Source organism: Labeo rohita, chromosome 23, assembly GCF_022985175.1.
Source record: "Labeo rohita strain BAU-BD-2019 chromosome 23, IGBB_LRoh.1.0, whole genome shotgun sequence".
Taxonomy (NCBI): Eukaryota; Metazoa; Chordata; class Actinopteri; order Cypriniformes; family Cyprinidae; genus Labeo; species Labeo rohita.
The window spans coordinates 11,180,407-11,194,849 of record NC_066891.1 but is presented as its reverse complement, the minus strand read 5'-3'; the positions used below and the strand labels follow the sequence as shown (position 1 = coordinate 11,194,849).

The following is a 14,443-nucleotide window of genomic DNA, read 5'->3' as shown; positions in this document are numbered from 1 at the left end:
TAAAGCCATCACAGCACCACAGTGGTAGAACTTGGGCTTCTATCTGTGAAATAGTGAGTTTCACAACAGAAACAATCAATCCCTATAGTGTCACGACCAATATCAACAGCTTAATAAGAAAACAGACAGAATGACTTCTGAGTGCATGTTTGCTTTACATAGTTGCATTCAGTGTGACCAGGTTTACTTGTATATTAACTTGATGTGATTGCTACAGGAATAGCTGATAAACTTGGCACAAAACCATGAGACTGTTGGGGATAAGTCGTTTTTTAATGTCTCATGATTTGAAGGGCTTTAAAAGACATTACACTAGCAGCTCGTGGATATACTGATAATTCTAATTGCTAGTAAGCATTGATAGTGAGATTAAATAATTTATGTTTAGTCATGCCACAATATAACGTATAAAATACATAGGGAAATAAATTGAAGTTAACTCTTTCCTTTAAAGTATGCCATGGCCTGAAGCTTGGCTTCTGGAATTGTATGCACTATATTGAACATATTAAAGATAAATACTCTTGTGCTACACAATAGATGATGAGCTCCCATTAAGTGTAAAGGATAACCATTTCTAATAATTAGAAATTAGAACAGTGTTATTCATCACTGCAGTCACATACATCTGTGTCTCCACCTAACCAATTTTAGGCTTACAAAACAGCCAATAATAGTGTGTAAAACCATCGGCAAAAGTACTAGCATGCGTGACAACTTTCCGCTAAGCCAACCAAAGTATTTTACATAAACAGTGGAGCTTATTGACACATTAAATTGTACAATTCATAGACAGACAGACATTCCCATCAATGTTTGCATAGCTTCTGAGATTTGTGAGTGTTAAAATCACAGTATTGTTTAAAGTTTCGAAATAAAAGTCAAGGGTGTCTTTCACGATCCTCTGAGGTCATCTCGTCTACGATTTGTATGTCTGGAAAAAAATTAGTCCTTGCAGAATGAGAAAGCATGTGAGCAACGAAGCACATTCTGAGCATTTTTGGTACACGTGAATATATATGTATATGTGGGCTAAGGTGAAGCACCTTGACATTCGTGAGCCATTAAGTGCTGAAATAAAAATAAAAGTTTAGCACCCATCTCTGTTTCATTCACCAGGATGTATCACTCAACATTGCAGTCCTGATGAGTTATATGGCTTTAGTTTCTACAAGAGAAAAGTCGCTTTGGCAACCATAAACACACTCAAAACAACAATGCTAGGATGAAATAGGATTTTTGTTATTTATAAGAGCTTTTTAATAATTAAAAAACAGCTATTTTTTACCAAGTAAACATTTTTCATGAGCAGCTTTCATTTTTGTCTGTCAAACAAAAATAAAACAGAGCTAAAATATTTCTAAACGTGTGAGGAATGAGAATATTAGTTTTAGTAAACTCCCCTGTACCATGGAGATGGTGAGAAAACGGCCTTTGAGAGCCTTATATAACCGTAATTTCTGAACAAAGGCGGGATAACTCGGAAAAATTAACTCAAGGTACTCAAAATCAGGCAGAATCTTTAACTGTGAAGTTCCTGCACATCATGCATACCAAAAACACAGGTTGTATTTCTAAGATAAGGAAAAACAAAAGCATATAATAGAGATGATAAAATAGCATTAGTTTGAACAAAAAAACTAAATTATGCTCTACAGGTTCTGAGCAGCCTCACATTTCAATAATAACACAAAAAAATTGGCTATCTTCACAGATGGCACTGCAGCGATGCCATCACTAACCACTTGTACCCATAAAATGAACACCTGAGTGTAACTAGCGAGACGCATGGAAAGGTAAGTTAGCACATACTGTACATAAACTAGCAATTTCTAAACATACTGAGGTTTGCACAGAATGTTTAACTCAAAATCTAACATACATGAGAAAAAAAACAGTGAATAATTAAGGCATTCCCTACCTCTCAAAATAAATAAATCCATTCACACTGAATTCCAGATTCGAGTAAAGAGTAGAATTTGCGAAGAGGCTTTGTCCAAAAACTGTTCATATGAATCTCACATTTCCGACGAAAAAAAACAGAGAAAAGAGCTTAAGGAGAGAAGATGATATGGACTGAGTGAAGGAGAGCGAAGGATGAATCTCAAGACTCTTTTCGTCTTCCCAACCGCATCAGTAGATGTCTGGAAGTTCAGAGTACCTCCTGTCAAAGTAACCACCTTTGTAGATCCAGTCTGCAGTTCCAGTGTACGGATTATTGCCTTGCTGAAACCATCTGAAAGATTGAAGACCAAAAATGTTAAAAAAAAAAAAAAAAGTAAAAGCCTATCTTAACTTAACTTAAACCAGAGCAATTTAATGTGAACCTGCGTATTAAGACTTGTGTGGCTCAATATAACGTACATGAAGTCTCTTACTGAAATATGTAGTAGAAAACCCATGAAAGATTTATGTTATTTAAAAAATCCACATTGTTTTACACATATTTTGGACTATGGGAGGGGTGCCATTATTTTGATGACGTGAAGTGGTTTTACTAGGTGAGGTACTGGTACTACCTTCTGCTATTTTTACAGCAACACAACTTGGACAATAAAATACTGATATGACCACAGCTACTGAAAGAGCTTACAGGTGGGAATTGATAAGCGTAGGCTCAAACTAAATGCCGTACCATCATTTTTTTTCCCACAAGGAGTCTAAACGTCCCTGGATATCAAGTGAAATCCATGCTGAGAAACTCCTTCAGTGGCTGCAGCGTCATGACTAGCGTCGACATGTTTACATCCTGCCAGGATGACATCTAGCGTTTCTTGTCTCTGCCGTTTGTGAGCTCTTTCAGCAGCTATGGTCTACTTAAAGCCCTAAAGGCATCAGAGTTAATGTGGAGAGAACAAAGACGCGGATCTTTAGGTAGTTTTATTAATGCACTGGCATCTTCTCATTCTTTTCTTCTCTTCTTATTGCTATGATAGCAGTGAAGACGTCGCTTCTCTTATTCCTTCGACTGAAAATTACAACTAAATGCCACAAGTTGTATTAATGTATTACGAGTTGTGTTGCGGTAAAAGTAGCAAAAGGTAGCGTACCGAGTGCAGCCATTTAATGTCATCTTAATAATGCCGCCCCCCATAGTCCAAAATATGTATAAAACGATGTGAATTTTCAAATAATGTAAATCTGTAATGGTTTTCTACTACATGCTTCAAAAATAGACATCATATACATTATATTAAGCCATACGTGTCTTAATATTCGGGGTTCCCTTTAATAAATTGTTTAATACAGCACTCTGTTTGTCTTCATTTGATAACATTTTCATGAGCAGCTTTCATTTTTGTCTGCTAAACAAAAACAAAATAGATCTAACCTATTTCTAAATCTGAAAGGAATGATACAAAATGAGATTTTTGACTCAGGCCGGTAAAAAAAGTGGATGGTTATGCTCCTAATTCAAATACTTGCCTTGTAGACCATTCTTCTTCGTCTTTAGCACGCTCTCTTCTGGCAGCTCTTTGCTTCTCTTCCAGTCTCTCCTTCTCTCGACTTGCAGTATCTGGAATTTAAGAATAGCTTTTAAATGTGGGGATAAAATAAGTGGAGCACCATTCAATAGATAGCATACTAGACAGATGGTAACAGAATGGGCCAAAAGAGAAATTGTCCATACCAATATCCCCATTCTCCATAGCTCTGATGTCAGGCCGCAAACGACAGTCTGTTGGTGCTATGACTCCAGTCATGCCAGGCTCCAGTTCATTAAGCGTCATAGCAAAGTTAGTGAAATTATACATCTAAACAGAATTAAGAACAAAAAGAAAGTAAAAAGAGAATAAGCATAACATGCAATCAACCAAGAAAGATGTTGGAGTCATTGTGGGCTTAGGGTTACCTGTGTTGAGTGTGGTGGTCGAGGGGCTATTCTCCATAGCAGCGTACTGCCTGGGATCATAGTGACCGTCTCCTGGACATCTGGCATTTCATCTGCTTCATCACCCCCTGTACTCTGCTCCTAATCACATGCATACAGTACTAGCATTAATACCCCATAATGCCTTACATTCATATTAAAACCATTAAACACTATATAGTTGAAGTCAAAAGTTTACATACACCTTGCAGAATGTTAATTATTTTACAAAAATAAGAGGGATCATACAAAATGCATGTTATTTTTTATTTATTACTAACCTGAATAAGATATTTCACATGAAAGATGTTTACATATAGTCCAGAAGAGAAATATAAAAACAACCTTGTGTTATTTTTAGTGATAGTTTTGTTATGAGTCACTTTATTCTCCTGAACAGTTAAACTGGCTGCTGTTCTTTAGAAAAATCCTTCAGGTCCCACAAATTCTTTGGTTTTTCAGCATTTCCGTGTAATTTGAACCCTTTCCAACAATGACTGTATGATTTTGAGATCCATCTTTTCACAATGAGGACAACTGAGGGACTCAAATGATCACTGATGCTCCAGTACGAAAAACCAAGCATTAAGAGCAAGGTTTGTAAGAACTAAATAAAAAATAATTTTTTTAATGCATTTGTATGATCCTACTTATTTTGGTAAAATAATAAACATCTTGCACATTGTACAAGGTGTACGTAAACTTTTGACCTCAACTGTAGATAAAGCAAGATCAGGAAGCAATAGACTACGAAAACTAACTGAACTACAAATTCTAGTATGATGGTGGCTCACAGTTAATGAGGCTACACTGCTAAAAACCAACTGTCTTTACCTTGGCTTTTCACTGAAATTGTGTGTTAATAAAAAAAAAAAAAAAGAAGGAAACAAGAATTGATTTCTAGCAAACACTGGAGATCATTATAATTAAATTTTGTTTTTCAATTACAATTAACATTTCTTTTTTGATAAATTGATCAAAGCTGACAGTAAAGACATTTATAATGTTAATTATAATGTTAAAGATAATAATAATGCTATTATTTTCAACTTTCCATTCATCAAAGAATTCTGAAAAAATTGCATCACGGTTTCCACAAAAATAACTGTTTATAACATGGATAGTAATAATGGATGTTTTCTGAAATATTAGGATGATTTCTTAAGGATTTGGAATGATGACTTGGATGCTTTGGAGTAAATTCAGCTTTGCCAACAGAGGAATAAATAAAACAAATAGTTTCAAATTAAAAAAAAAAAAAAAAGTAAATTGTAACAATATAATCACAATATTACTGTTTTTACTGTATTTTTGATCAAATAAAGGCAGACTTGGTGACTTGGTATAAGAGACCGCTTTCAAAATATTTTAAAAAAATCTTACAGACCTTGAACATTTGAACAATAGTGTATAACTGATTTGTGTTCTATTGAAATAACTAAATTAAAAAATATATCAGAAAAAAATCTGAACAAAGAGTTCAAGAAAGAACATGCTCTGCTTGATATTTCTTTCACACCACAGTAAAGATCTTGAAACTTTCTCAGCTGGCATACTGCTCACTTCTAAGAGTTTGCAAACAGTCTCTATTGTGGTAAGTGGTGAAGTCTCTATTTGAGGATGCGTGAGAGCCATTTTGGACTTCCATGTGAAAACAGAAGAGAAAATACATCACAACTCTGCAGAAAGAGATAAATGACTAACGCCTTCTACCTGCTTGTGTTTCTTGGAATCTCCTCCGCTTTTCTTCTCTGCTTTCTTGTTGGCTTCGTAAACTTTTGGCTCAATGCTATATACACACTCGGTCCACTTCCCATAGATAACCCGATGCTTCTTTTTACTAAAATACACCCAGACAAAATGAGTCAGAAACACCAAGAAGTACATCAAAAACACCAAAGTAAAAGTACACATACAATCCAGCTGTAAAAGAAATTGCTGATGCCTTTAGTGCTAGACAGAGTAGATGTGCAGAGTGAACTCTACAGGCTGGGAGCCAGATATACCCACTGACATTTGATACGAATGACTGCTCACCTCTTGTCCTGGATATGTCCCTCTACCCTATGCAGCTCTTTGCCAAACATGCCGCATGGCTTAAAATTCAGCACACACTTGTCCCCAGTGCTAAAATGAACAGAGAGAAGGTTACTCAATCAAAAATATGGGATTGAGTGAACATTAATCCACAATGTGACATGGAAAGATAACACTGTAGCCTTTACGACAACAATATTTAAATGTTGAAAATGCAGGCTGAATATTTAGCGTCAGAAAGGAAAGAGATGAAATACCTGTGGTTGACAATTTCCACTGTCCCATACTGCTCAATCCACAGTTTACCCAAAATAACATTATGCACACAGCACATAGGGTTTGTCCATGTGTAAGCTTCTCTGTGCCTGAGAGAGAGCGAGGGAAAAAATAACTCAGCCATAACTAGCACCCAAAATCTCTTCAACACGCATACAAAACATGCTAAATAATAAATGGACATTCCAGCATGTTACTTATCTAGCAAATCATTCTTTCCAAAGCGAGTTACAGTACACTAAGGGCAAGGAAAAGTTATTGCCTTGCTCAGTTGTACTTGAGGATCTCAATGATTCTCCAGCTCCAATAAAAAGTGATAATATTATACTATATGTGAGCCAAGAGCACAAAATCAGTCATAAGGGTAAATTTCCTGAAATTAAGATTTATACATCCTTTGAAAGCATTTATGTATGGTTTGTTAGGATCGGACAATATTTGAAAATCTGGAATCTGAGGGTGCAAAAAAAATCAAATTATTGAGAAAATCACCTTTAAAGTTTTCCAAATGAAGTTCTTAGCAATGCATATTACTAATCAAAAATTAAGTTTTGATATATTTACGGTAGGAAATTTACAAAATATCTCCATGGAACATGATTTTACTTAATATCCTAATGATTTTTGGCATAAAAGAAAAAAATGCTACGAATGCTACTTATGACTGGTTTTGTGGTCCAGGGTCACATGTCACTGTCAAATAAAACTCACTTGGAGAGCTCAAGTGTCATAGTGCCTTTAGGCTCTGCCTCCACACTCTTCCCCCAGAATTTCAGTTTAGGGTAGATCGAGCCGTGAAAGGAGAAGTCCTGATTGAGTGACTCTGCGTAGAAGGCGCTGATTGGTGGATGGTGGCTCACCTGTTCTGAGACCATGCGGTAACCCTCTTCATCCCTGAGCACAGACATTCAAAAACATTGGTGGAAGCTCATTTAGATTTACATCTTCAGCTTTGTAGAAAATGCTGTATAGCATTTTAGTTCAAATGTCCTGTAGATTTACCTTGTAAGCTCAAAAGTCTCTCCTAATAAAGGGTTAAAAGGTTTTCCAGTTCTGTCCCATTGTGATGCAACAGCAGAAACAGCAAATGCGGCAACAAGCTGACAAATAAAATGCAATTGCGTAATAAAGATCTGTTTGAGTGTTCCATGCATGCACACACGTGAGAGTAAAATATAAAGGAGGCCAGGTTTCTGCAGGGTTTATGAAGGCTAATTTAAAACTTTTAAAGACCTTTTTAAGACCAATTAAAGAAAATGTAAGGAATAAATTAAATATAATATGTGACCACAAAACCAGTCATAAGGGTCAATTTCTTAAAAGTGAGAGTTATACATTATCTGAAAGCTGAATAAATAAGGATAGGACAATATTTGGCCAAAAAAAAATAAAAAATCAAAATATTGAGAAAATCACCTATAAAGTTGTCCAAATGAAGTTCTTAGCATTGCATATTACATATTAATTAAAAATTAGGTTTTGATATAAATACGGAGGGAAATGTACAAAATATCTTCATGGAACATGATCTTTACTTAATATCCTAAAAAATTTTGGCATTAAATAAAAAAAACTATTTTGACGCATACAATGTATTTTTGGCTACTGCTACTTAAGTTAAGACCAGGGTCACATATGATATGTTCTCTAAATGTAAATGTCTAGAGATCACACAAAGAGAAAAACACTAAAGTTTGAAAATACAACTTCCAATAGATCTTCATTATATTTTAATTCAAATATCTGAAGATTATTAAAATAAGATGCATTGTAAAACAAAATGACATAAGATGGCTTATTTTCTGAGAAACTGATCAAAACAGTTTATGATTAACACAAAAACAAATATCTGCACATTTTCATTCCCCGCCGAAAGATATTTGTTCTTCTTCTAAGCATTAACTTAATATTGCTCTCAGAAAACCTCAGATCTTTATTTCACATCTCAAGTAAATGCATCCTGATTTAAAGCTGCATTATGTTACATTTTGCCTTTGATACCATCGATGTTTGAAAACCTGCAACTTCAGTTATTTGCAGAATTATCTTCCTTACATGGGTTGTGCATCGGCACAGCTCCTCAGCGTGGATGAATATAATGTTTTGAGCTGTATGTGTGGGCTTTCAGTCAATGCACCAGTGTGGGTATTCAGTGTAATTCAGAATTACAGATACTACATCTTAGAAGTATGTCCAAAATAAGACGTTTAACCCGAAAATTTCATCTGTAACATGAAATTGTAACATGTCTGGCGGTTTTGTTCTGACCAACTGAAAAAAAAAGTTTTACAATAAATTGTGCTACCGATGGTGATTAAATCTAAGGATCACAAAGTAAGCTCAGATCACTTCAAACCGTACAAAATATTATACTTTGTTGATGTTGTTAACATGCATGACGACATGTATTTAGTGTATTAGTGTTATCCGTAGATTTCAATTTAATCTCTAATTGTCATACCATTCGAATGTCATCGAAAGATTCAAATGAATCTTGTTCTTTTACAAATTAATGTTTCTTAGAACTCGTTCTAAAATCACAAATTTAATTATTCCAATCCAGCTGCTGAAGAAGAGGCTATAAATGATTCACCAACTGCAGCATCCACACATGATCAGGGTTGCCAGGTTTTCGCAACAAAACCTGCCCAATTTCTATTGCAAACTGGCCCAAAACTAGCCCAGTCACAATTTGAGGGGGGTCCCCTGGTAAAAATCTTGTTGTGGAGGGTAAAATACATATTTCTGAAAAGGTTCCCCTGGTAAAATTCGCATTCCAGGGGCTTAATATCACGTCATTGCAGTCACTTCAACCTGCAGATATGATGAACAACTCGTGACAATTCTGTTAAGTAGCCCAATTTCCTGGGAAAACAGTGGACTTGGCAACACTGCACGCGATATAGCCTACTAGCCAAGAGTCTTGTATACAAACATGACATAATGATTTAAAGACAGGGGCCTAATGGTTAGAGAGTCGGACTTGAAACCCAAAGGTTGCAGGTTCGAGTCCCAGTACCGGCAAGGATTGTAGGTGGGGGGGAGTGAATGACCAGCGCTCTCTTCCACCTTCTATACACTGGGCATAGCCATAGCAAAAATGGCTGCTCGCTGCTCCAGATGTGTGTTTGTTCACTACTCACTACTTGGATGGGTGAAATGCAGAGAACAAATTCCAAGTATGGGACACCACGTCACGTCTTTTTTTTCCTTTCCAAAGACGAACAACCTGAACCACTTAAATTACAAAACATTAGAAACTTACCATTGTGAATCGGGCTAAAGTAACCACTGAATGGTTATGTAGTTATTCAGTAATTGATGTCAGATTATTTTTACCCCAAAAAAAAAAAGTTACATAATGCAGCTTTAAGGATGTTTAGGTATTTGTATTGGAAAACAAAACAAAAACACTAAGGGAAATTTACTTTTTTTTGTTGTTTAGTTTTAAAAAGGTCTTAATTTGTGGAAGGACGAATTAAAACTTTTTAAGAGCTGCAGAAACCCTGGCGGTACTAACCTGCATACGCTCTATTGAGTCAGAAAGTGTACAAGCTTTATGGATGAGGTATGTATGTTCCATGTACTCTGTAATCCTCTGCAAGAAGCTCAGCGGTTCGTTGAAAACAATAGGCATTGTTATCTTTGACAGCTCCTGCAAAGAAAAAAGTTTTTCCAGACAAAAATGGCTTGGCATGTGGACAATGACACCATAATCTAAATAACAGGTCTCTTTTACAATTTCATATATCATGTTGGGTTGAATTAGGGCTCTTTTGACTAAGCTGTTGTTTGGTCAAAGTAACTTGCGCTCACCATTCCAATGCATTTCTTCAGGAAGCCCCACACACTAAAGTCATTTCTGGAGAACATGGGCGCAGGCAGAGTGGTTCTGAACACACAGACACACACATTATTACATTACATAGTCCAACGGACAAACATGTTCACATTTTGTTTCCTGCCACTGGATATTATTTCACGCTATTCAGACTCCTTACCGCCTCTCCCACACTCCATTTTCAGATGGCACCTTGCCATTCACCGTCTGCTTGCTCTCATAGACGCAGGCATCTTTAAAGCTGACTTCACACGAGTCGTCTGATTCTAAACCTGAGACACAAGAGGGATTTAGCCGTAGGTGATGATAAAAATGTGATGTACGGTACTACTTCATCACGTACCTGTCTCAGCATCATAGAACTCTTCCTCGCTGTTCATGATGGACAGTTACTGCTGCTAATGTCAATCAGAAGGCATTGTTTTACAGCTTGAATGTGTTCTGTAGATCAAGCCAGAGAATAATATTAAAGGATTGAAAATTAAAAAATACAAAACTGGACGACACAGTAAAAATGAATCATTAACGTACATATATGCCGTAAACCTGGAATATACTGGACACTAATGCCAGCCTACTCTCTGTCTATTCCCATATTGAACACACAGAACAAATCCAATCACCTCACTGCAGTCTTTAAACAGCTGTGCTTGGCAAAACCATCTGATGAGAGTGTACAACCAAGCTAATCCTTTAATGGCCAATGGCAGCTCATAGCAGAGAGAGACCGTGTCAGCAGCCGATTGTCATTATTGCAACTGACTGTACCGATTCACAATGTTGGCTTAATTAAAGAAAAGATACCATTCAGGAATTCAGTGCAAACGTCCCTAGGAACATATAAGGGTGTCCACGTCCATAATAAAGAAAATGAAAGCACATTTGTTACAGTTCTTAGAATTCTTAAAAATAACCTCTTTGTATTCATAACAACATTATATGTTTTCAGAAACTTTTATGCCGTTTTTAATAACAGTACATCAAAAACATTTAATAAAAATATATATACCATATACAATGCTGTTGAAAGGTTTGTGGTTTAAAATTTAAAATAACATTTTAATATACTTTACATTTTATTTGTGTGATGGCAAAGCTAAATTTGTGTCATGCAATGCTTCAGAAATAATTTGGATTTGCTGAATTAGTGCTCAATAAATTGCTTTTTATTAGTAGTAAATTCTTGAAAACAGTTGTGCTGCTTAATATTTTGGTGGAAAGTAGTATATTTTTTCAGGATTTTTTGATAAATAGGTTTTTTTTTGCTTATTGGTTTTACCTTGCCACATGATTTTGGCACCACATGACAAACAAAAGTTTTGTTAACAATGTCAAGAAAAAAGGTAAATGATTACAATGAAATAAATGATTAGGGTTAGGGTTAGAGATTTTTATTGTTTTTTTAAGAAGTGTCTTCTACTCACCAAGCCTGCATTTATTTATGTTTTCTATTTGAATATATTTCAAAAAGCAAAATTTTCAGCATTATTACTCCAGTCTTCAGTGTCACATGAACCTTCAGAAATCATTTTAATATGCTGAATTGCAGTTCAAGAAACATTTATTATTAATAATAATTATTATTATCAATATTTAAAACAGTTGAGTATTTTTTCAGGATTCTTTGATAAATAGAAATCTCCAAAGCTCAGCATTTATCTGAAATAAAAAAAATATATTAATTAAATATTCAAAAGCTTGGTGTCAGTATAATATTAGAAATTAATACTTTTATTTAGCAGGGATGCTTTAAATTGATCAAAAGTGATAATAAACACATTTATAATGTTACAAAAGATTTCTATTTCAGATAAATGCTGTTCTTCTGAACTTTCAGAGAAACCTGAAAAAATCTACTCAGTTGTTTTCAACATTCAAATAGAAGACAGTTATTTTAAAGGAGTAAAAAAATATTTCGAAATATTACTGTTTTTGCTGAACTTTGGATCAAATAAACGCAGGCTTGGTGAGCAGATGAGACTTCTTTAAAAAAAAAGATGAAAAATATTACTGTTCAAAAACTTTTGACTGGTAGTGTAAAATAATGAAATTCTTTAAAACTTTTAAGTATTTAATTTATGCTTCATTTTTATATATCAAGAAAGTTATGTCCTCCAAAAATCAAAATTAATTTCAATTTGAATTAATTTTACATTTAAAAAATGCTTAAGATGTATTTAGGTCATTGCTTGAATTGCATTTGTAATGTGCTTTTGAATAAATGAATGAAACAGACACATAAATAAGCTTCATATCATTGACTTACAGTAACACACAGAAACAGAGAGCTAAAATGGAAAACTCTTGTTCAGACCACCATTTATACAGCGGTGGATGAACAAAATGCAAAGCAGTTTAAAAAACTATATAACGGAGGTGGGCATCATGCAAATTATTTGGAACTCTGAAAGGCAAAGCAGCCACTTAACTTAAGCTGACAGCTATCACATATTCAAACACCCATGTGGTAAAGCGCCAATAGAGGAAGTCTTGGCTGGCTGAGCAGCACGTAGCCCTGGTCGTTTTGCAACCACACAAATTTAAGGTAGCTCAACTGAAATGAATGTAGACTAGGGGTGGCTGGGACTGAACACAGGCTTTGGATAGGAACAAAGAAAACCTTGGACTCTTAATGTGAAGGATAGGGTGCAAGGCAGCCAAAACGGCACACATAGAACAGACCATTTGTAGAAAACAGCTATCATTTTCCTGTTTTGTTCTGTAAAAAAAATATATGCGTGTGAATAATACAATATTTCTGTAATGTATAAAGTATCAAAACAAATATCTAATTCCATTTACATAAACACAAACATTGCACAATATATGAAAACAAAAAAACAAAATTAATACCCTTCCTACACTACATACCTCACCAAAACAGACTTTAACAGTATTATTTAACCATATATGTATAAGAAAACCCCTAGGAAACAAAACTTTTTACACTTTCTTTCAAATACTTCAAAATAATCACGAAAACAATGCACCCTTTCAGGTTGGATGCACGTCTTCTGGCTGTGATGTGCTGTTATAACAACAATAAACAGAGAAAACTAGTCATACAACTGACTGGAAAATTATATAGTGCAGATTGAAGGTGACTAAGACAACCACATAAGTACCTGGTTCTCAGAAAAAGTGGCAAAGTTCCTCATAGTTGAGCATAAAGAAATTATAAAGTGCATAAAGTACTAATTAACAACAGTTACTTGCCGTTAGTTAAATAAACATTTTTATAGTAGCAATACCATAAAGCAGCATGGTCTTAAAGACTGGACTCACATATAAGTATAGTTTGGGATCAGTAAGATTTCCGAAAGAGGTCTCTTATGCTTATCAAGCCTTCAATTGAGTTAAAACAGTAATACAAAATTGTTAAATATTATAACAATTTAAAATAATTGTTTTCTGTTTTATGCTGACTAATGTTTTTGTAGAAAATGCTGATATAATTTTCAGGATTTTAGTAGAAAGTAAAAAAAAACAGCATTTATTAAAAAATAAAATAATGTAAATGTCATTTTGATCAATTTAATATAACTCTCATGAATAAAACTACTTTTTTCCCAATACACCTCCACACTATGGGCGCTTCTCAATCAATTCAAAATGCTTCCCTAGAACTATCAGTGTTGTCAACTAACTGATGGATCATAGTAGCATCTCTTTCATCATATGCACAGGTGTAAAGAGTGTCAGTCAAAACAGTAGTAGATTAAGCCCATCAAAACCACAGGACAGTCAGTTGATTCAGACATAGAATGCACTTCTTAGTGTATAATCACACGCAGCACCATAATAGCACAACACACAATCTACGTCCACCCATCCTGACCAGGTACATTGCCAAATTATTGCCCATGCAACGTCTAGCCATCCATGCATGAGGGCAGGCTGACATTCAAGTTATGTCCCGTTAGATATACAAACATATCTGATACTATGAATAACCTGCCTCGCTCGGCATCTCCAAACTGGATCTACTGCGGGCGGAAGGCACTGGGTGTTTGGCTTGAGCTGTTTTGACCCGCGTTAGCCGCTAGCAATGAGCATTGACCAATGATAAACCCGAATATTACTCATCAACCCGTTTGATATCGTGAAAACCTTTAGGAAGGCACAAAATAACACGACGTGTAACGTCGATCTTGCTTAGCAGGCTGTGTACTGTGCGTGTGTCGCGTTACCTTTCAATAATGTAAAGCTTGATCGCTCCTTTCTCCGGTGGGACAGAAAACAAGCGCCCAGTTTGGGAAGACTGACAGCGGGGCGGATACATTTCGCCAGGACGGGAGAACACACTGGATTGGAGGGTTAAAGAAGCGGTACAGCCAAAAATGGGCGGGGCGACGTTAGATTGACAGAAGCACTGGCCTATTATGAAAGAAGACCCCTCTGCAAACGCACGATATTAA

At 35.4% G+C, this 14,443-nt stretch overlaps 1 protein-coding gene across 1 annotated transcript; it reads right to left on the bottom strand.

The window, feature by feature from the left end:
* Nucleotides 1–633: 633 nt before the first annotated feature.
* On the bottom strand, nucleotides 634–14,321 carry osbpl2a (oxysterol binding protein-like 2a). Its single transcript, XM_051096663.1, has 14 exons — nucleotides 14,216–14,321; nucleotides 10,369–10,466; nucleotides 10,186–10,297; nucleotides 10,001–10,076; nucleotides 9,705–9,839; nucleotides 7,187–7,284; nucleotides 6,896–7,078; nucleotides 6,166–6,273; nucleotides 5,909–5,998; nucleotides 5,585–5,711; nucleotides 3,854–3,973; nucleotides 3,632–3,755; nucleotides 3,427–3,517; nucleotides 634–2,236 (listed from the first exon to the last, which is right to left on the bottom strand). Exons 2-14 carry the CDS (start codon nucleotides 10,403–10,405, stop codon nucleotides 2,134–2,136), a joined length of 1,404 nt encoding a protein of 467 aa, XP_050952620.1. The 5' UTR covers nucleotides 10,406–10,466; nucleotides 14,216–14,321; the 3' UTR covers nucleotides 634–2,133.
* Between the last annotated feature and the right edge of the window lie 122 nt (nucleotides 14,322–14,443).

Excerpts from the sequence above, each read along its gene's own strand:
- osbpl2a (XM_051096663.1), bottom strand. The coding sequence starts at position 10,405 with ATGAACAGCGAGGAAGAGTTCTATGATGCTGAGACAG. Across the intron at positions 7,285-9,704 it reads ACTCAATAGAGCGTATGCAG|CTTGTTGCCGCATTTGCTGT; the intron begins GTTAGTACCGCC and ends TTTATTTGTCAG. Across the intron at positions 7,079-7,186 it reads GAGACTTTTGAGCTTACAAG|GGATGAAGAGGGTTACCGCA; the intron begins GTAAATCTACAG and ends GTCTGTGCTCAG.